Raw genomic sequence first — 25086 nt, forward strand, 5'->3', positions numbered from 1 at the left:
CGAGTCAGAAAACGTTGGCGTTGCTCAGATGACCCTGTGGAATGTGTGCCTTGGTGGAACACGGGCAAGTCTGGGGGCACACCGGGTTTTGGCACGCACACGGGCCCCACGGCCTCGAGCATTTGCGCTGCACGGGAGAGCCGTCGTGTGCCGGGAGGGGTGGGGCGAGACCGGGTGTGCAATGACACGCTCCCCCGCGACTTCCATGCGGGCTCACTGTGGCCCACCTCCCACCCTTGCAGGATTGTGCAAAACGGCTGGCGTTTATTCAACGGCAATGCCATGCCGTGGAAGAAGTGCGAAGAGGCCTTTGACTCTCCGGAGCGAGGCTTCCAGCAAGACCGGCTGGCCTGCCACGCAAGCAGAGGGCGTGCATGCACCCCTCTGGATCGTGGCCGTCGGGTGGGCCACTGGGACAGTTATGAATCGCTGCGTTGGAACTTGCACTCAAGTAATAAGAAATGGCGGCTGCTGCATGTGAGACCGTAAGCTACGTAAATCAGCCGTCGTGGGCGAGCACAACGCAGGGTCGAGCTGCAGTCCACCCTGCCTGAAAGAGCTCGGCTCGAAACCTGCGCTCCGAAGGCCTGGCATGCAAGGACAAGGACAATGCTTAAACATAGTTTACACATCCCAAGTCGCTCCCCCTTGAGCATCTTTCCCACAGCGCCACTTGCGGTTTCCCAGAATAGTTCACGGGCCCAACCCGTTCTGGGGCAAGCTCTGGTTGGCCAAGCTCGCTTCAAAAGCCCCCGTCCCCTCGAGTCCTGTGTTAAAGGTTAAAATCAACTTACAATTCCATCTGGGGGGAAAGAGGTACGGTGGACGGCAATGATGTAAGAATCATGGAACAATGGCGCTTTCGACATTCAAAGGGCTCAGAATAGCCCTGGCCAGACAGACAGGACAAGGTGGGAGGAAAAGCTGCTCCTTACAGCCCACTTGGAAGCTCTGCATGGGACCCCGAAGCAGGTCCGGCGGAACGGCGAAGCCAAGAGAAACCGGCGTATTGCATAGATCGGGAGTTTTAAGCGTGCTGCCGATGTCGTGATGGATGGAGGGGCAGCCAGGTGGCGCTCAGGGTGTTTCCACTCAAGCTGGGTTCTGCTTGGCATGTGCAGAGTGCACACAATTCGTCCATTCAGCTTGAATACAATTAGTTGCAACCTTTCAAACGTCTAGAATAAAGAGCCGTTCGTAATTAACTGCACAAGAGGAAGTCGGCGATCCCTGAAGGGAACAGGAATGGAATGTCTGCAGGAAAACCTTTCCTCCCTCCCCCATGAGACGAAAAACCTATGCGGACGCTTCCCATGGCGCTGCCGGGTGGGAGATTTGGACGGCAAAGCTCAGCTGCAGAACCTGCCGCTGAGGGGAAGCAGCGATGGCTGCCCGTTTGGAGGGCTTTGAAGGGGGACCGGAGAAGCGCAGCGGGGGAGAAGCTGCCCGTGGCCACGGGCTCGGCTGGCTCAGGGCCACCTCCTTCCCCAGAGACGGAGTGCCTGCGGGCGCCAGTGGCGGAGGAGCTGGGCAGGCAGAGGCCTTGTCCCCTCCTGCTGGGGCGTCCCCTGGGCAGCTGGCATGCCCCCTTTCGAAGAGCGTGCCGGCCTGGAGGGACCTTTGGCTTTTCCTGCGACCCAATCAAGGACCAGTTCGGGAATGCCGTCGCTGTGGGACGCAGTCAACCAACCAAGGGTCAGGACCATTTGAAGAAGGGGATAATGAGGAAGCCACGAATTTCACAAATTGCCTGAAAAACAGAACATGTAAGGAATGGGGTTTACTTCTGGGTAAACACACTGGAAGCGCTTACTGTAGGAGGTGCATTACTGGACTTGTAACGGGGGAAATGGTTTTCTCCAAATGTGGGAGCTCCACTGCAGTTCCTCTTCCACAGGCAGCGGAAAAGCAGCCCTGCCAGGTGCCAGCGGCCCCGGAAGACGCTCAGCCTGCTGACCGACAGGTGGCTTCTGGGTGGAGGCAAATCCCCCCAGGGCTCCCTTCTGCGGAGCCAAATTCCACACGCGGCAGCCCACCACGGGCCTCGAGACCACGTCCAGCACCTCCTCCGGGGCTGGAGCTGCTTCCAGCTGCGGGGAGTGGGGGGGGCAAGTGGGAGCGGAGGCACCTGCCCAGGACGGCTCCCCTCCAGGCGCCACAAAAGGCACCCGCTGGGCAGGTGTTCGGCTGCACAAGGCCAGGCGGAGCCCCGCTTCGCAAGCCAGCTGCTAGCACGGCCTGGCACCTCCAGGCGGGGCTGGAAAAGCCCCATCACACAGCCCCCGAGAGCCACTGCTGCCGGTCCATGGCTGGAGGGAGCGAGCAGGGCCTGGCTCGGCACAGGACAGCTCCTCACGCCGGCCGTTCGCCGACTCTGGGACCGTCAGCCGCTGCCTCCACCCTCGGGGGCGGCGTTCCTCCTCCCCAGGAGACGGGTGCCTCCTGCCTGCAAAAGGTGTGGGGGGGAATTGGTAGAGGAGGGGGCTGGGAGGCGCTAAACGGAAGGCCCCGTCCCGGTGCAGCAGAGCTGCGCATACCCGCGGCTCCAACGTGGGGCCCTCCTCTGCCGGCTGCCGCACAAGGTCCCCAAAACCCCAGAGGTGTGCCTGGGACTGGCCGGGCCAGCAGAGTCCCTCCCCGAGGCGCCACTTCCCCTCCCTGCGGCTCTGGCATGCCGTGGGGCCAGGGATGTGGGGCGGACCCCTTTTCCAGTGCTCCCGGTTTCTGTGGAACAGCTTTTGCTCAAGGTCACTGGCAGCAGGGAATGGATGCCAGCCGCAAGTATCACACTTGGCAGCCCGGGTGGCCTCGAAGTTGTTTTCCAGACAATTGTTTCCAGCGTGTGTTTGAGAAGCCACATTTGCCACGGAGAGACATGAAGGTCTCGGAGCGCAATGGAGTCGGTCGCGGCTGGCAAGGCAGGCCGGGGTGCCACGGAACCGCCGTGGGAAGAGACGGGCGCTTCCAGCCTGCCGGGCGCAGTTTCTTGGGCCTGCAATTAGTGTCAGCCGCCAACAGTTTCGGCACCTACTTCCCCCCTTAAATTTAAAAACACTGCAACGGAAACATGCTATTATCTTTCATTTTTTAAATTACAAAATTCTATGTAACATTTAAATCGCATTAAGCACGCTTTAATTTCTCCCTTCAAAATATTTCAGACTTGCGATGCACTGGGACAAAAAAATTACATGGGAAGTTCTTTTCCGCCGTTGCTTACTAAATACTAGAATACTGAGGAGGCTAAAGGAGGTTTCCTGAGGAGAAGCGGATGCTCCAGCCGGAGCCAGCAAGGCCAGTGGCAGGGGAAGATGGACCTTGTAGGCCAAAACCTCCAATCCAACCTGCGCGGGCACAAGTAGCCCAACGGAGACTCGGAGAGAAGCGTGTGCCTGGCTGGCTGCCTGGGGGAAACCTCGCCTGGGGGAAACCCCTTCGCCGGCTGGGCACCCATCCCGGGCCCGGATGCGCGATCCCCGAAGGCAAGGAGCAGGAGAAGCAACTCCGCGGGCCACGTGGGTTTCTGGCAGAGGAAACCTTTGCAGGTCGCTCCTGGACCGCTCGGTGGTCCGGCCATCACAAGACCACAGCAGAACTCACAACCGTGCTTGCGGCCACGTGCTGCGAAAGCACAGCCGGGGTACGGCCTCGGGGTGCTGATGTCCGCAGCCAAAGGGTGCTTCCGGGAGGTATGTGCTGGCCTGACCCTTCTCCTGCCCCCTGCCCTGACCGGCGGCCGAAGCAGAACAAGACCCGGGGGGTCCTGGGTGGGAGATCCCCTGCCCCCCCGGCAAACCTGGTGAGTGAGGCAGGGGGAGCTCAGGCCGGTCTTGCCTGCCAGCGCCCCGCTTGCCGGGAGTCCGGGCCGCATGGCTGGAGCAAAGGGACCTGATCGGCACGACGATCCCAGGCAGGCAGCATCTGCAGAGCTCTGGCCGCTGGGTTGCAGCCGTTTGGATGCACGGCCTGCAGCTGCCCCACCGACCCTGAAGCGAGTGGGGCCCCCAGTGAGGGGGTCCTGCAGCTCACGGCCAGAGGTGGCCTGCCCTTCACGGCCAGCTGCACCCGGCAGTCCGGGGTGAGTGGGAAAGCCAGGGGCAGCCGAGTGTGTTGGGGGGGTGGGCTGGGGGAGGTCTGTGGCGAGGGACGGAGGGTGGAGCCCGGCCTCCCTCTTGCTCGGGAGCAGGAGCGAAGCACCCAGGAGCCGCACGTGCGCCTGTTTGGCCCAAAGGCCAGCTCGTCGGGGGGAGCGGGGAGCAGTGCTCCCGGGAGGGCCGCGGTGCGAGCCACCGACACGGGCAGGGCTGCCTGCCCCCACCCCCCAGAACACCCTCCAGGAGGGGAGGCCAAGCCCTGGACGCGGCCTCTGGGCAGGACACCCCGAGCAGCCTGGGAGCGCAGCTAGTAATCGGGGTGCAGAGCGGAGATTTCCGTGCTCCAGAGGCCTGATCCTGCCCACTGGAGCGTGGCCCCTCTTGCCTCGGCACTCGTGACGGCTCACGGAGGAACCACGCGTGCTTCCAGTCCCCCTCCCCTTCTTGACGTGGGGCCTGCTCACGGGCACAAGAGGAATCCCGAAAGAGGCGGCACAGCCCGCCGGAACCAGGCCAGTTTCGTGCGGTCGGTGCAGGACGCCTCCGCCCGCCCAGCAGAAGGGGGACCGGGCCCTGCCGGGGCAAGCACCCAAAACCGCCCCGGAACACGTCACGGTAATAAATCCAGGCTGGATGAAATGCAGAGACGCGGAGGACGTGCAAGGTAGGAAACGACAGCTTCATTAGTAAAAAATAATGAACAACCTGTGACTATTCCATGTCATATAAAAATAAGCCATATATAAAATCAAACAGTTTGGCATGGCACAGCTGGGGCACCAGACGGAGCACGAAGGGAAGGAATCGTGCCGTGCGTGACGGTTCATTTGCTGAAGCCGTGTTAATACTTCTGGATGGGGCCTCCAAACAGAAAGGAAGGATGAGGCAGCGGGGACGGGGCGGAGAAACCCAGGCGGGGTTGGGAGCAAGGTCTGCAAAACTGCAGGGGGGGGAGGAGGGCAGGTAAGGGGGCTCCCCTCCCCGCAGAATGTATAGCTCAGGGCAAGGTGGGCAACCTGCTCCCTGCTTTCCACCCAGCCCAAGGCACTTCTGGACAGCCTGTGGCATCTTCACAGGCTCCAAATCTTTCTAGACCTCATTGTTTCAGAAATGCATCCGAAGGTGTGAAAGCCAAACTAACAGGAAAACAAAGCAGGGCCGACTGCTAGCGGATTTTCTACTCTGTTCTGAAGAGCAACCTTAAAATGGTTATTTTTAAAAATCCAGTCGAGAAACGTTTCGGAAACACTGGTAACATGACTCGTTGTGCAGCTGCCAGAGGACCCCCCAGGTGCCACATTTTAGTATTCGAAATGCACAGACGGGCGGCAGTCCTTCAGCTTCTAACACATTGCAAGATGCTGAATCAACGCATCACTTCTAGCCTCACTTCTAGCCTTCTAGAATTTTTCCGAGGTGCTGCTGGTCAGAGGGTCTCACACCATTCGGTCTGCAGAGCGCACGGAGCGGGGCCCAAAGTGGCTCCAAGAATGGGACCACAGCCCCCTGTCTCCTGGGGGGGCGCGCCCACGTACGTGGCCTGAGGGCTCCGTGACCGGCACCGTCCGGTGAGCGACCGCACCGGTGAGCGCGCGGTGAAGAGCGATTTCCTAGCCCCGGCCCACCTCAAACGGACTGCGCTTTTGCGAGTGCGGTTTGCAACGTCACCGAGGGCCATTTCACACATTCCGAGGCGGCAAGCTGTGCGGGGGTCGCAGGGCAACACGCCGTGGCCCTGCGCACTCCTGCGTGACCCGCTGGCTGGCACCCACACGCCACGTGCCCCACTCCCTGGTCCCCAAGGAGTCCCCCGGTCTTGGCCATCAGTCCCCCAAAACGTAACGTGTGAAAGAGCCCTGGGCGACCCCACACGCGAGTTATTTAGTGAGCTGCAGGCACCCCCGCACCTGCCGGGCAAGGCCTTCTGGGGACGAGGGCCCGGCCCCCAGTGGCTCCGGAACGCGGAGGGGGCCAGCGGGCGGCGGGCAGCCCTGCGGCCGGAGCGTCCCGTGAGCCGCCTCCTCCGCACGGGGACGGCGCCGCCTCCTCGCCCTTCCTTCCGCGGGCCTCTGCTGCCGGCTCGCGCGCCTGGCACGGGAATGACCGTCTCGGGGGGACAGTGGCGGCTCGGCCTCAACAGGAGGTGGCGCCCGGACCCAAAGCAAAACATGGCGATGCGCTGGAGGAGAGTCAGGGCGGGGGAGCTGGGAAGCTGTCCAGAAGCAGGTGCGACCGCCGTGCCCGGCGGACCGGAGGCGCAAAAGAAGAGAAAAACCGCACGGGCTCAAGAGGAGGCACTGTCTGCAGACACGGCGAGGCTTGGAAACGGCTTGCTCCCGGGAGCTCCTCGCACGGAAGGTCTCCGGGGAGAGTCCCAGCAAAGGCTGCTACGGAAGGGAGCCAGTACCGACAGAAACGTCTCGCTCCCGCTACTGCTTACAGCGGTAACCTACAAAGAACAGAACGAAACAAAAAGGCAGAGAGCTGTGAGGTCAGCAGCGTGCACGGCTCTCTTCTTCTTCGTTTTTGTAACCCGGCCCCCTTTCTGTCCCTCCTCTTTCGGGAGGGAAGGCCCTGCATATGCCACAGCTGCCCGCTCAAACCGGATCGTTGCAAAGCACCCGAAACCACAAACGGGGTTTGCTGCTTCCACGCAATCGGTTCAGGTCCCCGGTCGTGGCAGATGACGCCGTACACGGCTCGGGACTGGAACAGCTGGTGGGGCGAGTCTCCCCTGCCACGCACCTGCTTGGGGCTGACAGCCCGCTCCTGAGGCCCTCGGAGGGGGCCCGGGGGCAGCGCCAAGGCGGAGGGCCCGCCTGGGGGTGGCCCCCCAAATGTGGAGCTCCCTCGCCAGTGAGGGCCTTCCAGCACCAACACCGACATCTTCCTGATGCCACGCTGAGGCATCCCTCGGCTCGCAAAGGCCACTGTATGCTGGGACATTTCAGGTGGGCTTAAAAAAGGGTCCTGCTAGTTTTATTGTCAGTTGTTTTAACCTGCTTTTCATCTGTGGAAAATTGTTGAATGCTGCAGGGTTTAGACTCAGCTTTAACAGGCTGTGAAAAGGACCAACATTTAACGGATGACTCTGTGAAGGCGGCAAGACGCCCCACAGCCGGCAGAGCGCCCCCACCCCACCCGGGTCCCGGGCCCTCAGTTGGGGCCAAGTCTCGCCACCGGGCTCGGGCCGTCTTGGGGCTGTTCCCATGCTGCCAGTGCCCAGAAAAGCTGCGGCACCACGGCGGAGATGCCACCGCAGCACCTCCCCGGCTGAACGCGGCAGCCCCTGGGCTCGAGCTTGGGCCTGCCCCCACGGCCCCCTGAGCAGAGCCGCCAGCTGCAGCCCACCCTGGAAATGTCCTCGTTGGCACAGGGGCCGTGCCGTCTCCCCGTTTACCGCCTCCTGCTCAGCTTTTCTGCGCGTCGGAGTCGCTTCCCCAGCCCCCCGTCCTCCCCCCTCTCTCTTCTCCCCGGGTTAGCCGCTTCCAGTGCTCACATCCTCAGGACTCGCGGCGGCGGTGGCAACAGCTGCGGCTGAGCTCCCAGGAGAACAAAGCATCGGGAACGCAACGGCCGTGGCCACTGAAAAGCGGGCCTGGATCTGGTCCCTGCTGAACGGGAGGCCAGCCCCACCGTCGCACGTGCAGCGAGAGGGCTGGCAGGGCAGGCTCTACCAGGCACTCCCCCGCATTTGCCTGGGCTGGCCGACCCAGCCTGGCCCTCTTCCCTGTGCCGGGAAAGGCGTTTCTTGACAGAGAAAAATCCCGGGGGGGGGGGGCACACCGAGCACACACTGAGCAGCGGCCCGTTTCCAGGGCGGGTCCGCTGGGCTCTGCCTGGCCCATCTTACCATGTCGGTTTATCGCTCCTGGCTCGGTGGGCTTCGTGGCCTTCCCTCGACCTCGGGGGCCCCAGCTCATGCAGGTCACGCTGCTGGAAGGGGAGAGAGAGCGGGTTGGCCTGGCTGGCGGGGCTCGGGGCATCCGCTGCGCGTCCGGGCAGTGAGGCAGGGCGGGGCTCCCGGCCCCGAAGTCCGGCTGCCAGCCATGGCAAGCTGGCTCGCGGATGGGGTCGGACTTGTCTGGGGAAGGACAGCCATGGGCAGAGCCCTCCCTGCTGCGGCACAGCGCAGGTTCGCACCCCACAGGGTGCACCCGCAGCCACCTGCCTGCCCGCCCAGAGACCCCCTCTGGACGCACGCCGTCATCCTGCACTTCTGGCCCTGAATTGCACTGGGGACGCTGGAATGCGGGGCCAGCCCGGCCGGGCCAGCAGCGCTGCCTGGACAGAGCAGCAGACGGCCACGTGCAGCCAGAGCCCCCTTGTCTGTCTGTCTGCCTGCCTGCCTGCCTGCCTGCCTGCCTGCCTGTCTCTGAGGAGGGATTTCTCCGCCCTCTTTTCCTTATAAATAAGGAGTTTTGCGGGTTCCACTTTCATTGCGGCACACAGCCCCATGCACCAAACCTACGTTGCACCTTCATACTCCCTTCCTCCCGTCACACCAAGATGCCCAGACCAGCCCAGATTGGAAACTCTGCTGCCACACGGGTGATGCACACCTATGTGAGTCCGAACGCTGTGTGGCCCTGACACGACAGGGGTCCGGGAGACGCTTCCCCCGGATGTGTCGGGGAGGAACTGGGCCCTTCCACAGGCCGAGCGGGACCCTGCCGCTCAGCCACCACCCGAAACCGGGGGCTGGAGCAGCCGAGCCAGCAAGTGCCACCAGCAGACCAGCGCCTGGCCAGGCCTAGGACAGACTCCGGGTCGCAAGTGCCCGCAGCTGCGGAGCCAAGAACTTTCACCTCCAGCACAAAACATAAAAGGTGAAGGTGAAGGTTTCCCCTTGACGTTACGTCCAGCCATGCCTGACTCTCGGGGGCGGCGCTCACCTCCGTTTCCTGGCCGAGGGAGCCAGCGCTTGTCCACAGACGGTCTCCGTGGCCATGTGGCCGGCATGGCTAAACACCAAAGTGCACGGAACGCTGCGACCTGCCCGCCCAAGTGGCACCTGTTTATCCACCTGCACTTGCATGCTTTCGAACTGCAAGGTTGGCAGGAGCTGGGACGGAGCAGCAGCAACTCACCCCGTTGTGCTGATTCGAACTGGCGACCTTTCGATCTACCAGGCCAGCAGCACAGCGTTTAACCCACTGCGCCACCTGCAGTCCCAGCACAAAACATGCTTCAAAACAAAATCCGGGCAGCGAAGCGGCGCAGGAGTGGGGAAGATTCCTGCTCGGTGAAGCAAATGCCTCTCCCGCAGCAGCACGTGCCCCGGCTTTTCAGTGGCTGCTGAGCTTCCGCAGCCCACGCACAGTTAAAGGGGGCAGCTCAGGCCAGACAAAGCCCCCTTCGTCCCCCGCCCCCAGCCTGACCAGGCCGGACCCACCTTCCGGTCGGGCTCCTGCTTTTTCTTCTCCGAGGCCTTCTCTCGCTCCTTTGCTCTTCGGTAAGCCTTCTTCTCCTCGGCCATGAGGAGGCGGGCGATCTCCTGGGAGGGAAACACGGAGCAGGTGAGCCGGAAGACACACGACTCGTGACCCAGAAAAGCTGCCGCTCCGACCTGGCGGGGGAACCAAGCCCACACAGACGCCTCTGCAGGAGGGGCCAGGGCCGGGATGAGCAGCCCGGCATCACCAGACCCACGGCTGATGTTCCCCCGCCCCCTCATTCATCTCTCTCCCCTCCGAAGCGTGCCCTTTGCACAACGGATTTTCCCGAAGGATTCCCTCACACTCCACGGGCCGGTTCACACATCACAACAGCCACCGGGCTGGTTTTATCGCCCACCAGGAACGAGCGTCTCTTGGCTGCCGTCCTGGGTCCCCGGCCCCCGCTGCTGCTGCTGGACCGTAGCACCGTCACGGGCGATTATACCCATGGGGAACTCGCAGCGGCCAGGTCCGCAAGCAACGGCAAGCCCCAGCCCCAGCACATGCTGCAGCGCACTGCGGACCGTCTGATTGCGCACCTGGGCCCACGCCGCGCACTGGTTTCCCCCCAACAACCTCCCGCCACTGCTCGCACAGTGACGGCCGCTGCAAAGGCCCCCCGTAGCTGCAGTGTTTCGATGTTCCCATCGCGCACCAGTTCCAGGTGCTTTTTAAGCGCCGGCCGTCCGGCCTGGGGGGCTGCCCTGCTAGCCTCTCGCCACCCCGCCCAGCCAGGAGAAACGGCACCGGCCACGCTGCGCCAGCCCACCACGCGGCAGGGCCGGAAGCCAGGCAGGGTCCCAGGGAGCCCTGCCGGAGGCCGCCCGGGGGCGCCCGCGTCTCGCGCACAGGCCGGTGCGGAGAGCGTCCGAGTCCAGCCCTGCTCATCCAGCAAGGAAACACATGACGCAGCCAGGGAGGGCACGGGCAGGCCAGGTGTGAAAACATCGGCTCAGGTAAGCACAGGGAAGGGACAAAGAGGACGGTGGGAGAGCAAAGCCTTCTGGAAGGCAGCGATGCCCCACGATGCCTACCTCGTCCTGGGCTACCTGCGCAGCCCGCCTGTCCGCATGGCTGGCCTTCAAAGAGAGGGAGCAAGACGGAAGTTAGAGCCCCAGCGCCAAGGGAGCAGGTGCTGCTGAGCGGGGGCCCTTCCGCGCACCCCCCCCCCCCCCCGGGGGGCCCCCCCCCCCCCCCCCCCCCCCCCGCTATGAGGCCCTCCCTGCCCGGTCCGCCCTTCGGCCTCCCTCTCCCCACCACGCCATGTGCACGGCCTCCCCCCGGCCTTCCAGCTGCCCCCGCCAGGCTGGCTGGTGCCTTCCGGCGCCCCAGGGGATCCGATCGAAGGCTGGCATCGGGGCTCCCCTTGCCCATACCCCGCTGCCCGCGTTCGCAGGCAGCTTCCTGCTGAGGAGCAGCCTCGTTCCGGTGGGGAACGCCGCAGCGCCCCAGAGCATCCCGCTGGGAGGAACGGTTCCCGTGCCGGAAGCCCTGTTGCAAAGCAGCCTCCAGGGCGAGGCCAGGAGTGCCCACGGGTGCTCGCACCAGCCTCGGGGGGCTGAGGCCCCGGCCTGCCGCTGGCGGAGGCCAACCCGTGTTCCCAGAGGCGCCGCCCCTCCTGCGGGAGCACCAACCAACCCGCCCGGCTCACCAAGAGCTCCTCCTCTTGCAGCCGCCGGGCGATCTCGGCGTCGTAGGACTCCTGGTCCTGGGCTGCTGCTGCGCGGGGCACGAGGTGAACAGCATCTTTTGTCCCCCTTGATTTTGTCCCTGCGAAACGGCAAGGCACATTTCTCACTCCTGGAAAGTAAAGACTGCGAGGCCCAAATCCAGGGCGACCCGACCGTTTCGAGCGCCGCGCCAGGGTAGCACCTTCGCGCAAACGACGCCGGCCGGCTGAAACTTTGCACATCTCGTTCTACCTTCAGTCACCTTTGGCTGCAGGATGGAGCGGTGTGCGGCCTTTAAGCCGGGGTGAGGCAGCCGGGCCCCCGGCTCGGGGGCCGCATGCAGCAGTGGCCCTGGCCAGAGGCCACGTGCGTCCAGTCTGGCCCAAATCCCAGAGACACGGGCCCACGCCAGCTCCAGGCGCTCGCTGCCAGCGCCGGAGCCCCAGAAGCGGCACTTCACCTGCTCCAGATGGCCGGGAAAAGGGGGACCGGCCACCCAGGGACCCGCGAGGGCGTGGCTGGCTCCATTGGGCCCCGGGGCAGGGGACCCACGCCAGCTTCCCACCTCGCTCCTTCAGCACGGGATGCTCTGCCATGAGACAGCCCGGTCCCCAGACGAGGGTCTCGTCGCGGCTCTGCCTGCAGCGCTGCAAACGCCGGCCAGCCCCGGGGTGAGTCGCAGGGCTTCCGCATGCACACGGCCGCGGCTTCCACCACACCCCGTGCAGGAGCTGGGGCGGGCCCTGCGTGGAGCACGGCAGCAAGGACCGCGGGCAGCCTGCCCGGAGGCTCCCATCCTCCCCGGAAAAGGGGCAAATGGCGGGTCCGAGCGGCCTCTCAAGCCCAAGGCCAGCCGAGTGGAGCAAGCCACCCAGCACCTCAGTCTGGAGAGTGCCCTTTGCTGGGGCCTCTCACGAAGAGGCCCTGTGTGCCCAGGGCCCCGTCAGGCACCCCTGCAGATCAGGGCACCACCCAGCATTATCCTGTGAGCCCAGCAATCCTGGGGCGCTCCGGCAGCCCGGAATATTTGGGGGGCAGGGCCCTCGCTGCCTCCCTCTGGCTTCCAGCAGCCTCTCCCCCGGCAGGCGAGTGTTTTCACGCTGCACACACCCAGCCAGTGCGCCGAGTGGCCGCTGGGTGCTCAGAGCCCCAGGGTGCTGCCCCCCTCTGGCCTGCGCACCCCCCACCCAGCCCCAAACAGCGAAACAGCCAGGACCCAGGCAGCATCCGGAGAGCAATCTTAAGCCGCACAGCCTCACGGAAAAGGCCCTCCACACCTGGCGGCCCCAGCTGTGCTGCCAGGCTGTGCCACCTGGGAATGATGGGCATGGCAATCCCACACATTTGGGAAGGGTGGCTTGGCATCTACAGAGCATCTTGCAACTAGATTAAACAGAGGGGCAGAGGGGCCTAGTGGTGAGAGTGTTTGGCGGGGACTCAGGAAATCCAGGGTCGAGCCCCTGCCGAGTCAGGGGCCTTGGGCCCCCCTGCCTCAGGGGCAGTTGCTCTGGCACTAAAATGGAGAGGAGGCGGACCCTGCGAGCAGGAGGGCGAACGGCGGGGTTGCGTGCAAGGCCCCAGCAACAGCAGCGGCACGAGCACCTGCTGCTCCCGCCTTCATGCTGCAGGCAGGCAGACGTGACTCGCAGGTGAGCGCCCCCTGCCCACCTGCACTCAGTGGGGGAAAGCAAAGCCCCGGACGGGAGGGGACCCCAAAAGGGGCCCAGCAGGGACTGTGCCTGGCGGCTTCCAGAGCCGCGAGCCTTGCTCCGGGCGACGGCAAGGAGCAGCCGGCGTCTCGGAGAAAGGGACAGCCTGACTCGGGGGGCTGACCAGGAAGGCCCCCTCTGCTTTGCCGCCTCCCCCATCCGCTTCAGCGAGACTGCGAGTCGGCGCAAAAGCGGGGAGGGAGGCTGGCTTTGGCCCCTGCTCGCTGCACCCCACTCCGGCTGGAGGCCCCCCCAAGCGCCCAGGTCAAGCCACGTGCGGCCCTGCAAGAGGTGCATGAGCTGAGCGCCCTGGCAGAGCGAGCCAGCCTCTGGGGAGCGGAAGAGCGCTCCGCTCCATGCAGCCGGGACAGGAACCGCGGCGCGGGGCCCCCCCGGGAACAGCTTCCCAGCTGGCCGCCTCCTGGTCCGGCTAAAGAGACCCCGACTGTCCCACCCGCCTCACACTCGCCAGGCCCCCCCTGAGGTGGCGGGCAGAGGCCCTTCCGCCAAGCCAAACCGGTGACGTCCCTCCTGTCAGGAGGCACCGGAGCACGTGCCTGGCGGAAGCGGAAGCGGAAGCAACACGGCCACATTCGGAGAGAGTCCCAGTTCCTCCTCCACATCTGAGCAGCCTCCCCACGCCAGCAAACCTCCCCGGAGCAGCCCGGGGCTTGCCAGTGGGGTGGGTGGGGGGCGGAGGCGGAAATGCCCTGGGCTGCATGAAGCAGCTGCGGGGACAGGGCTGGGCCCCCGGAATGCGCGCCCCAACGTCACGCCGAAAGTGGGGCGCACGGCAACATCTGGCGCACGGAAGGAGCCGGTGGCCGTTCAATAAGCAATCCTGGAAAGAAACTGGCGCCCGCTCGGCGCAGAAGGGGCAGGCGAACGGGGCTTGCATGCGCCTTGTGCGCACGCCTGGCAGGGCCCAGTCACGACGGGCAGGCCGCCGCGAGCAGCACCCACGGGGAGATGAGACACACGAGCTATTTCAGGCCCGGAAGGCGCTGCGCACGCAGCAGAGCAGAGGCGGGAATGGAAAGATACGGCCGGGCCTTGCGCTAATTGGCCCGACATGGCAACGAGATGGCCTGAGAGCATCCGGGCGCGGGGGAAGGCGAGGCAGCCCCCGACGGGCCTCGCAGGGCAGCCCAGTTGTGGCTGGGGGGCCGGCGAGCAGAGCTGGGCAGGGGGCCAGTGCACGAGCGAGGCCCCAGCAGAAGGGGGGCAGGCAAACTGCGTCCTCCAGATGCTGGGACGAGACCCCTAAGTCCCAGCCAGTGGGGCTGAGGGATCCTGGCAACCGCCGCCAGAACACCTGCAGCGCACCCAGCCGCCCGCCCGCCCTGCACCTGCAGGGGGGGCCGCAGGAGGAGCGACAAGCGGCACCGTGCGGCACAGGGGGCCCATCTGGCCCGCTCCTGGCAGGATGAGGCGAGGGGAGGGTGGGGGGCTCTGTGGAGCCCCCGGCCCCTCCTTGAGCCCTGGGGACGCCTAAAAGACCCAGTCGATCGCTGGAACTCCCCACGAGGCGGTGATGGCCGCTCGCTTGGGGGACTTGGGAAGGGAGGAGGGGGTGCGTGACCATGAGCCGCACAGCACAAGGAAGCTCCCCGCAGCTTCCCCCTGCCACTGAGTGATGGTTGGGGGGGTCCACGCAAGCCCAGCGCCCCCCACTTCTGCCCCCCACCAGCCAGCAACTGCCTTCTCCCTGGGAAATGCATCCGAGAGCTAGCAGCAAGGACGAGTTCCAGCTATGGGCCGCGAGCAGACTCCCCAGCGAGGCGCCCGTGACGCTTGGCCCGCAGTGCTCCCAGGCCCCGCGGTGGCCCTGGCCCCAGGGCACAACGGAAGCTGTGGCCCAAGCGCCTGCAGGGTCCCGGCCAGAGAAGGCAGCCGCCAGGACCGCTCGGCCCTCCTCACCGTCTTCCTCGTCGGCCTCCGGGGATCGTGCCGCCAGGACTGACCCGACCCGACCCGAGCCACCTCCCTGCCGTGAGCAGCGGCCCCGAACCATCCCTGGGATCCTGCCCTGAGCAGGGGGTGGACTTGATGGCCTTGCGGGACCCTGGCGGCGCTCTCCCTGCTAGATTCTGGGAGGCACCCTCGAATCGCAGGCTGCCCAAGGCTGCGCCGATGGCGGCCTCTGGGAAGGCGGCCACTTGGACGCACAGTGCGGACCGTGGGTTTTCCTGCCATGGACAAGCTCCCCTCCGGGCACTGCGGGTGTTTCGGTTCTGGGCTTTCATCCATCTTTATATCTCTCTGAGCGAATATAATGCGTACTACAAAGCAGTTTAACGCACTTATTTTTTAACTGCTTAGTTTTTTTAAAATGAGGTAAATGGTATGTAAATCTTCTAAATCAAGACTGTGACCGCAGTATGAAAGAAAGCTGCAGCAGCAGGCGCGAGCGGCACCCCGGGGCTGCTCTTGGGAGGCAGGGGTTCAGCAGGGCCTCTTTCAGGCTGGGGGAGCAGATCAAACTGTCGCTTGCACATGATGCCCCAGTGTGGCATAGTGCTTCAGAGGAAGGGACTGGGACTCAGAGGATCCGGGTTCGAGTCCCCGCTCAGCCATGGGGCCCAACTGGGTGGCTCTGGGCCAGTCACAGGCTCTCAGCCCAGCCTACCTCGCAGGGTGGTTGTTGTGGGGATAAGATGGAGGAGGAGAATGGTGTAAGCTGCCTTGGGCCCTTTGTAGGAAAAAGGCAGGATATAAATGGCAATATAAATAAATAAAATATAAATCCATAGGCACCAGGGACCCAGCCCAGTCCGGGAGTTGGCCCAGACAGGAGCAGTCCTCCTCCTGCCCAGAAGGCGCAAATACTGGAACATCTGCCTTGCCCCCCTTCACGCCCCCCTCGTCCCTGTGCTCTGCCGACCAAGCCGCAGCGTGGTGGGCGGCCGAAACGGGAAGGGCTCCTGCCACCCCCACCCCCACCCCAAGCTGTGAAGCAACAAGCAGTTCTTGCCTCGGAACGAAGGCGACTGGGCCGCCGCAGCCAAAATCTGACCGTGATATTTTGCAGAGATCACCTCCACATTTGCATCTAGCGGGTTCCCGGTCCTCATGTGTGCTCCTCCGCACGCTCTCCCTCTCTGATGCACACGCACAGACAGAGTGTGGATCTGCTTTCTGCCGCTCCAGAACGCATAAGCAGGAAGCGCTTCCACATTAAGGCAGCCGCCGAGGTCTGTGGGTTTTAGCGACGAGCCGGCGTGCTCCGGAGTCGGGCACAGAGCGCCCCGCCACCGCCACCCGGTTACCTGGACTGCGCGGGTATCCCCGGGGGGACTCTCGGGAGGGCGCGCCGTGTAGCCCATCGCTCGCTCCGTCACGCTCTCCTTCTGTGTCCCGCCTGTGCCCTCGCCGGGGGGCTGCTTCTGAGTCCGGACGCCTGGGGTCCCGGGAGGGGGGCCTCGGGGAGGGCCGATCCTCTCGGGGCAGGCGCCCCCGCCGGTCTGGGGTGGGCGAGCCACCACCGCTGCCGCTGCCGTGTCGGTCAGAGCGCCTCTCCTCTACGTCGCCCACCGGGTCTGGGGGCCTCGGAGCCTTCTCTGGGCCAGGCGACCACCTCTCCCGAAGCCGACGGTCGCCGTGGCCGACTTCGCCCTCCCGGTCTCGCAGAGGGGGCGGCCTCTCCCGGCTGCGTGGCCGCCTCTCCCGGCTGCCTCCGCCACCCCGGGCGGGCGAAGAGGGCCCCAGGGGTCTCTCCCGGCTGGCTGGCTTCCTCTCCCCGCCACCTCTGGTCCTGGCTTCACCGCCGCTGATGCGCTCATCGGCCACGTCTGCAGCGAGCTTCCGAGGCTTCTCCCGGCTGCTTGGCTGCCCGTCCGGCTTCTCTTTGCCGCATCTCCGGCCACTGCGGGCCTTCCTCACTTCAGAAGAGCTGCCCAAAACCTCCAGGTCAAGCCCCTCCGAAAGCAGTGGGGGGGCCCTCTGGCGGTCTCTCGCCCGCCGGGCGTGAGAAGCCGCCTGCTCCGGGGCCGGCTCCCGGGGGCTGCGGCACGAGCGCTCTGGGCAAGGGACGGAGCACACAGACGAGGCCGGGGTTAGTGGCAGGGGCCAAGGGCAGGCACAGGCCTGTGCAACGGTGCGCAACGGGGAGCAGGACGAAGGCCAGGGGACACATGGCAGGCGGGCAGGCACCCCCCGAAATAGCAGCAGAGCAGGCAAGATGGAGGAAAGCACGAGGACCACCGCAAGGCACCCGAGGTTAGGGCAAAAGCCATGCGGCGCAAGAGGGCAGCAGCGAAAGCCGTGGCACGTCCACCCCCATGCCGCCTCCTCCGACTGGCAGCTGCTTCCCAGGATCACAGCAGGCAGGGGACCACCTTGCCATCTGCCGCCGGTCCTTGTCCTCTGGAGGTGTGGGAGGCTGAACCCCGGGCCTTCCTCGCCGTCTGTCCGGGCAGGGACCGTCTGCATTCGCTGGGAGCAGCTCTCCGGGTCTCCAGGCAGGACGTCTTTCCTCGCCAGGCCCAGAGGTTCTGCTGGGGATCAGATCCGGGGCCTCCTCCACCCGTCGGGGCATGGCCTTCCTGGCTGCGAGGTGCAGGCAGGCCACCAGCGCGCCGAATTCGAGGGACGCCCCGTACAGTGGAAACGGCACGGGAGCTGGCCCATCCCTGCCATGGGAGGAAAGGCTCTCGCTGCGAGCTCCCCACCCCAGAACGCTGCCCAGGCAGCAGCGCTGCACGTGGAGGCCCCTCCCAGGCTGCAGCAGCTCCCCAGGGGCCCTCCCAGGGACCCCACCAAAAGGCAGCTCCCGCACCAGGAAGCTTGGCTCTGCATGGTGCTCACACCGCGCCCCTGGGCCGTTTCCCCGCAGCTGAAGCCCCGTGTCCTGGAGAGGTGCAGCTGAAGCAGCACGGCAGGCAGGACGGCCACCCCGCGCTCCGGGCGGGCGGGGGGCCAAAGCACCCAAAGCAGGCCGGGCCCCGGCAACTGCTGCTCCCCAGACCCAGAGGCGAAGCTGGGGAGCGCGCAGGGGTGTGCAGGACAGGTGTGCACCAGAGGAACCGCCGCCAGCAGAGAGCAAAGCGAGTGCCCGGCGTCGTAATCACAGAAATCCACAGGACGGTGGTTCATTTGATCTCAAGGTGCCTCAGAGAAGAGAAGACGATCCGGGAAGCGGCTTCTGCCCCTGCGATTTCCAGGCTGGGTGGCAATCGCGCCACACGGTGACATTTGGCAGTGATCAGAAGGCAGTTCGGCAAGCGCAATGCGTCCAGGATCAGCGGGCGCATGTTCCCAGCCCGCGCCTCCGGCCTCCTCACCCACGATCCACTCTGGGTCTGCACCACCACCGCGAAAGCAGAGCATGCCCACCGCTGCCACTCGTGGGCAGAGCTGGGATCGGCGCAAGGTCCCCCAGATGCCCTATCCGCCCGGAGCACTCCAGGGGCAAAGCCGCATCGGCCCCCGGGCAGGCCTGCCCTCCTCCATCGACCCCAGCCTGGGCCAGGGACAAGCTCACAGGAGCGCCGGTCAGCGTGCGGCCCTGGCGGGCATCCCCCTCAACCGCCTCTCAGGCTGTCTCACGAGAAAGCAGCCCCAGCACCACCCCGGACTGCCGCCCGGGCCAGAGGGCAGGACAGCGAGGCCCCCAGCCCACTGCTCCCCCACCCGCCGCTTCCGCTTACCTCTGCTTTCGGGGTGGTGGCTCTCATCGTGAGCGCCGTGCTGCGGGGGCGCAGCGTGGGGCTTCTTCCGCCTCTTTTCCTCCTGGAGTTCCTTCTGCTGCAGAATCCGAGCAATGTCCTGAAGGGGGGTGGGCGCTTATTTCCTGAGGGCCTCTCCAGGCCTCTCCCCATTTTATTTGCCGCTTTCCAGGATCTGGGTGCGCACAGGGCAGCCTTTCTAGCACATCTCGCTGGGAGCTGGCTCATCCCTTTCCGGCACCCCCGCCACCCCTCGAAACGTGCCCTCTGGCCCTTCGGGACGGGTCCCCACCCAGCAACAGCGCCTTCCCTTCGCACAGCTCCTCGCGAAACCACGTTCTGGAGATGGCCGCTGCGTTGTTGGGCCAGACGGAGCACCTCCCTCCGCCCGCGGCCTCAGGGTCTACCTCGTCATCCTCCTCCTGCCGGCGCCGCTGCTCAGCCTCGATGACCAGCCGGACTTGGATCTCCTGCGCCATCTCGCAGTCCTGCCGCTCCCTGAAAGGCGCAGGGGAGAGCAGCGGGCAGAGGTCAGTGGGGCCGAACGGACGGGGTGAGAGGACACCGAGGGATGCACGAACTCACCTCTTCCTCCGGGAGTGTGTGTCAACTGACCCTCTTGCTCCCAGACAAGCCACGCTGCGCAAACCAAGAATAAACCTTGCTTTGCAACCATGGCTTGCCTGGGAGAAACAAGCAGGATCCCCAGTTTGGGCGACACCGCAGACAACCCACCCTTGGTTTGCCAAACCCCCTCACCGGCTAGAGCGGCAAGCCGGGGACCGGTGGCTGCAGATGGCAGCACCCACCTGATTCAGGTGAGCCGGCACTCCCCCAACCCGTCTCGGCCCCCGCCTGCGCAAACGCGGCCAATATGCCCATGCAGCAGCTAAGGTAAGAGGGTGCCACCCACTCCGTTTTTCCTGTTCGTCCTTCCGGGATCTGCTGAACTGAATGAGGGGAAATGCACGAGCAAAGACTTGAGGCCCCGGGAGCAGCTCTGCATCACACGCAGAACATCCCTCCGGCGGGGTCTGGAATGCTCTGCTTGCACGATGAGGTCATCCAAGGGTCCCCCATAATGCCCCCCACAGTTCCGGGCTTCCTCACCACGCACGGGGGTCTGATGCCCCCCACCCCCTTCCTCTGGGCCTGCAGGTCCCTCACGTTCCCCCTTCTCAAAGAGGGCTCGACAGGGCTCCCCGGCCACCATGCCGCCCAGCGCTGGGCCAGGGGAGCTGGAACGGCCCCTCAGACGCAGACGCCCCCAGCCAGCCCTCCCCAGGCGGGCAGCAGCTCCTCCCCCCTGCGCCACGCAGCTGAGGCGCCCCCACCGGCACACTCACAGGTCTTTGTGGTGCTCCTGGATGCGGGCGCGGGCCGTGCGTTCCTCTTCCTCTTGCAGCCGCTTGGCCACCTGCAGGTCGTGCTGCACCAGGCGGTTGCGCTGGACGTTCGTGGCCAGGTGGTGCTCGACTGCGGGGGGGCAAGGAGAGGAAGGCCAGTCAGGAAAGAGCTGGGCGGGGGCCACCAGCCTGTCCCGGCGGCCGGCGGCTGCTGGCCCTGAGGGACGCCTCCCGCATCAGAGGCAGCAGGTACCGCAGGGCAAGGGGACAGAAACGCCCTGCAAGGAGCCAAGCGGCTTCCGCCAGCTCCTCCGCACTGCGTCCTCACGACACCTCTGTGAGGAGGTGGGGTTGAGAGTTGGCGACTGGGCCAAAGTCTTCCTCGAGCTTCTTGGTCAAGCGAGGACTAGAACCTGGCTCTCCGGAGCCCTGGCCCAACACGCTCACTACGGCACCACACGTGCTCCCGCGAATGTGGGCGCCGAGCACGGAGCAGGTCCAGGCCTGCTCTCGACAGCGTGAGCCACCCCGGACGTGATTTTGCACGCCCCGCAGCTAGAAGCCGCACAGGCGGCTGCGCCCTCTTTAACTGGATGAGGCAAGAGGGTTCCAGCGGCCGGTCCCGTCCCTGCCCCGGAGCAGCAGATCCAGAAGAGCCAAGTCATAAAGGAAGCGCAGACCACAAAGAAAACCAGCCAAGATGCAGAGCACAGACGGAGGGCAAAGGAATTGCGCGCGGCTGGCCAGGCGAGACTTACTTTCCTGTTCCTGCAGGCTGTGGGCCAAGGTGTGATCTTCCAAGACCGCAAAATCTCGGCACACTGTGAAGAAAAAGCAGGCAGAGGAGGGTTACGAGAGCTGCGGGGAGGGCGAGCCACCTGGCGCGAGCCGGGCGCCTCGCTCCACCGCCCACAACTCTTCCAGCCACCGCAGGCGGCAGAAGCCACCCCAACACACAACGCGCCACGTTGCCCCACAACACACAAGTTGTTGCTCTTTGCAGGCATCGCGCACAAGTCCAAAAGCGGAACAGCCTAAGCAGTTTCAAGGAGAAGGCGAAAAAAGGAATTATTTTACAGGGCAAACTGTGGAAATAAATACTAATGTCTTGCTTGCATTGTCTGTGGATAATATTCAGAGCTTTAAAGAAAGGCAGCTGGGGGGGGCGGGGGAGCCGTCCGGGGCTGGGTGCTCACGTGATCCATTGCACTCCCGAGATGAAGCCCGTCAGAGCAGAGGCAGCCTCTGCCCAAAGGTGGAATTTTGGGCATTTTGCCCATCCGCTCCAATTTTGCCCGATTTCTTCTGCGGCCAGTTATCTGAGGCCTGGCACACACATGGTGGGGTTGCCCTGGGCAGGGGGTGCCCCCAAAAGAGGAGGGCAGGCAAAACCTGGAAAGTGCTGTGGTTAAGCACTTTGCAGCGCTGGGCTGGGCAAGAGCCTGCCTTCCCCGCCCCCCCCGCCCCATGTTGCTGCCCAGCTGGGCCAAAGCGAGCCCCCCTGGCGGGGACACCCCAGCAGCCCCTCGCCTTCCCTGCAAGACACACGGAGTGGCCACAGGAAGGAGGCAGGCGCCCCGTGCTGCACGGGGGCCAAAACCTTGCAGGCCCAGCCGAGAGCGGCTTCGGAAGCCCTCTCTGACGAGCAGAGGATCCGCCAGGCCTGATTCCCTCCCTGGGGAGGCCCCCAAGTCCAGCTCGGTGTCTTTCGGAAGCACAGCAAAGGCTCACCTGTCCAGGACAGCTCAGCAACCTCAGTTCAAACCACTAGGCAGGGAAGGGAGCTGTTTACGTTTAATCTGGTCCTGTTTTGACGGGATATCAAACTGGGGCATCGTGTGGCGTTCCCAAGGCTCCTGGCCCTCAGCGCAAGCTGGGCGACAGAATCCCCTTGCTCCTGCATCACCTCAAGCACCTGCGCCTAACGATCTGCCGAGCCCTGAAAGGGCGCAGTGACCGATGCTAAACCACACAGGAGCAGCGCCTCCTTGATGCTCCAGGGCGGACAGCGGGCTGCGCACCTCGCCGGCTTCCTGTGCACGGAAATGCCAAGGACATGGAATGGTACCTCACGGACCTCAGCCACACCCCGGCACATCTATACCAACGAACTTCAGAACTGCCGGGGATCGGGGACCCCGGAACTGCTCTCTGAAAGGGGCAGCAGCACTGAACCGAGTCCAGGTCAAAAGCAAGCAATCAGCCTTCTGATTTTAGGGAGGAGGAATGCCGAGGCTGAGAGAGACGGGCCTCCTCGCTCTCGTTAAAGTTCCGGGAGGCAGAAGCCCTGGAGGACCCGCTGCAAAGCGCCAAGCGGCTTTGATCCAGGCCGCCCTTCTGCTCGGTTCTGCAGAGAAGGAACGCAAAGCAGCAGGTGGCAGAAGTTCCGCCCCAGTCGGGCGTGAGCTTGCGCAGGCTGGCTGCTGCCTTAGCTCTCCATCTGCCGATCGATCGATCTTATTCCAGCCAAGGCTATCGAGCAAAGCCCTGTGGGGTCAGACCGGGGTCCACCCAGTCCGGCACTCTGTTCGCACGGGGCAAACCAGCTGCCCCCAGGAGCCCTCCAGCAGGAGGGGGGCAAGGCCTGCCCCTGCCCAGCTCCTCCGCCACTCGTGCCTGCAGGCTCGCTGCCTCTGGGGAAGGGGGCAGCCCAGAGGCTGCGGGGCTGCGGTCCCATCTCCCCCACCTCTTCCCTCCCGTGCCACTTTCCTCATGTGCTGTGTCTCCTCAGGCTGCAAACCTGCAGTCAGAGTCTGTCCTCTTTCACGGATTCTATGCTAGCTGCTCCGAGAGTCTTTTTTGGCTGACAGGCAGGATAAAAATACCTTAAATAAATAAATAAACCAAGACAGACTCCCGAAATAGCAGCCGAAGCATCTGTTGTCAGGAAGGCTGCTTCCTGCAGAGCGAGGAGGGGTCTCGCGCTGGGAACCCGTCCCCCTCTGCCCGCTGCCTGCCTGCATCTGCCCACGCAGACACCGGTCCCTTGGGGCACGCGTCCGGGGGAGGACGGCTGAGTTCCCCAAAGCGTCTCTGTGGGGACCGGCAGCGCCCCACACGGGCCCAAGCGGTCTGCAGGGGACTGAAACGAGGCCCTAGGAGATCAACTGTGGGTTTCCCTGGGTTAGGGTTTGGGGTTTTTTTTAACCCCCCCCCCCCACCGAACGCGCAGCAAGCCTTCCCCAGAGAATATCTCCTTGCTGCTGTTCCCAAAACTCAAAACCAGAAGCTGGTGAGAAAGAGAAAGAGCAGCTTGGACCCAGCGCCACGGTGAAGCGAGCGTGCAGAAGGAGCGCCAGGCCACCGTACGTGGCAGGCCAAGGGTGGCTTCCGCAGCTGCTGGCTGCCCACGGAGCGTGTGCCTTCAGGCCGGGGTCCCGGCACGCCTGCAGCTGGCCCCCGAGAAAGACGGCGCTCGGGGGCGGCCACTGCAGCTGCACGGCAGCTTGGCTGGGGCCGTATCTGAAGAAACGCCTCCCCTGGACTGTGCCACGGGGGCCGGGGGGCCGTTCCCGCTCCGTAAATCTCTGGCTTGCATGGCCACGGAGCACTGCTTGTCTCTGAGCGGGGCGTGAGCAGAGCTTTCCGAAATGCAGTCAAGGAAGCTCAGAAGCAAACTGCATCACTGCCATGCGGGGAGCAGATACCTCTTCCTGTGCAAGAGAGGGTGTGCAGAGGGACGTCACGCCCCCCTACACACACACACACACACACACACACACACACACACACACACACAGAGTGCCTTTCCGAAGCCAAGGGATTCTATTTCAGAAAGCCCACGGGGCTCGTCTGGTATGGGAACAGAGCGTGTGGGGGCGGTCGAAACCCTGCGGGTCCAAGATCAGCCTGGCAAGAAGGAAGTCCCCCTCACAAGAGAACGGTCTGGGACCATCTGGAGAGATGGGCTGAAGTAGAAGCAAAATTCACTGTCCGTATTAAAGCACAAGTGGGAAAAAGCCAAGAACTGCCACTCAGTTCTTGCTTGTTTGATCTAATGTGTGTGGGAAACTGGCCAGGAGCAGCAGTAATAAAAATACTAATAATGTCAGTGGTGATTCATTACAGAACCACAGTCCAGTCTCATTCGGACAGGTGGCCACATTAGTCTGGTGCGACAAAAACAAGGAATTTTGTGGCACCTCGTCAGATTAGCATATTTCTTACGGCAGAAGCTCTGCAGACACAGCCTCTTCGTCAGATATCGTTTCAATTAGGATCAATAAATTAGGCTCGTAAGTTGTCCTATAACAAAGCTCTCTTTTCATCAAGTTTTCAAGCCTTCAAACAGTAAAATACTAAAAACACAAATAAGGGTTAAAAGAAATAGCCTCACACCACAATTCCACCCCCCCCAAAATGTAAAGCACAGGGATGCAGAAATGAAATGAAATAAAATACACACTTCAGTGTCTCTGGAGACACCTACAAGTCTATGCATGGGTGCTCAGGGATGGGGGCTGGCAGACCCCGGCGGGGGCCACGCCACGTGGGGCCGGTGGCCATCTCCTCTCTTGGCCGGGGAGGCAAGTGGCCTGAACGCCAACAGCCGGGCTTGCGGCGTCCTCCCTCGCTCTGGGCAGACCAAGCCTGCAGGTCACGTGGGCCTCTGCCCAACCCTTGGCGAGCTGCAATGAGCCGGGCGAGGCGACCTGTGGCGGCTCTGCAGGCACATCATGGGCTTTCTGGACCCCACGGTATCGTCGCGGGCGCCGCCACTGCAGTTCTGGCCCAAATGCGCTTCATGACTCCTCCTCCTCCTCCCGAATATATTACATTCATAGCCTGCCTCAGTTCTTCTTGCGAGGAACCCAAGATGGCTCACACTGTCCTAACATGGATACTGATCTGGATCTGCATCTTCAACATGCAAAATGTCCAGGAAACTCTCGCTTCGTATTTGCATCTAGGCATTCCTTTTGCAAAGGCACTCGGGACTGTGTGTGGGAGATTTCTTTTTATTTTTGTGTACTTATTTAATCTTACTCTGCTTCTTATTTGATTATTTGAATTCATTTAACTATTTAAACTTGTTCTCACTGTTGTGTCAAGCCGAGTTGTGAACTTGTGACCACCGTTAATATGTGGGTGGGTAAGGTCAAGAGGTGGGTGGGTTGGTGGCCGATAGTTAAAAATTTATTCAAAATGGCCCTTGTGATTGGG

General features: G+C 63.7%; 1 protein-coding gene across 1 annotated transcript; it reads right to left on the reverse strand.

Annotated features, from left to right (window-relative positions):
- Nucleotides 1–6113: 6113 nt before the first annotated feature.
- CCDC50 (coiled-coil domain containing 50) lies at nucleotides 6114–20771 on the reverse strand. The gene is made up of 10 exons (XM_044456237.1): nucleotides 20682–20771; nucleotides 19924–20053; nucleotides 18985–19075; nucleotides 18560–18677; nucleotides 16181–16930; nucleotides 11184–11302; nucleotides 10567–10611; nucleotides 9490–9591; nucleotides 7948–8030; nucleotides 6114–6543 (listed from the first exon to the last, which is right to left on the reverse strand). The coding sequence occupies exons 3-10, from the start codon at nucleotides 19054–19056 to the stop codon at nucleotides 6531–6533; spliced, it is 1302 nt and encodes a 433-aa protein (XP_044312172.1). The 5' UTR covers nucleotides 19057–19075; nucleotides 19924–20053; nucleotides 20682–20771; the 3' UTR covers nucleotides 6114–6530.
- Between the last annotated feature and the right edge of the window lie 4315 nt (nucleotides 20772–25086).

Source organism: Varanus komodoensis, unplaced genomic scaffold (genome assembly GCF_004798865.1).
Source record: "Varanus komodoensis strain SLA01 unplaced genomic scaffold, ASM479886v1 scaffold82, whole genome shotgun sequence".
Classification (NCBI taxonomy): domain Eukaryota; kingdom Metazoa; phylum Chordata; class Lepidosauria; order Squamata; family Varanidae; genus Varanus; species Varanus komodoensis.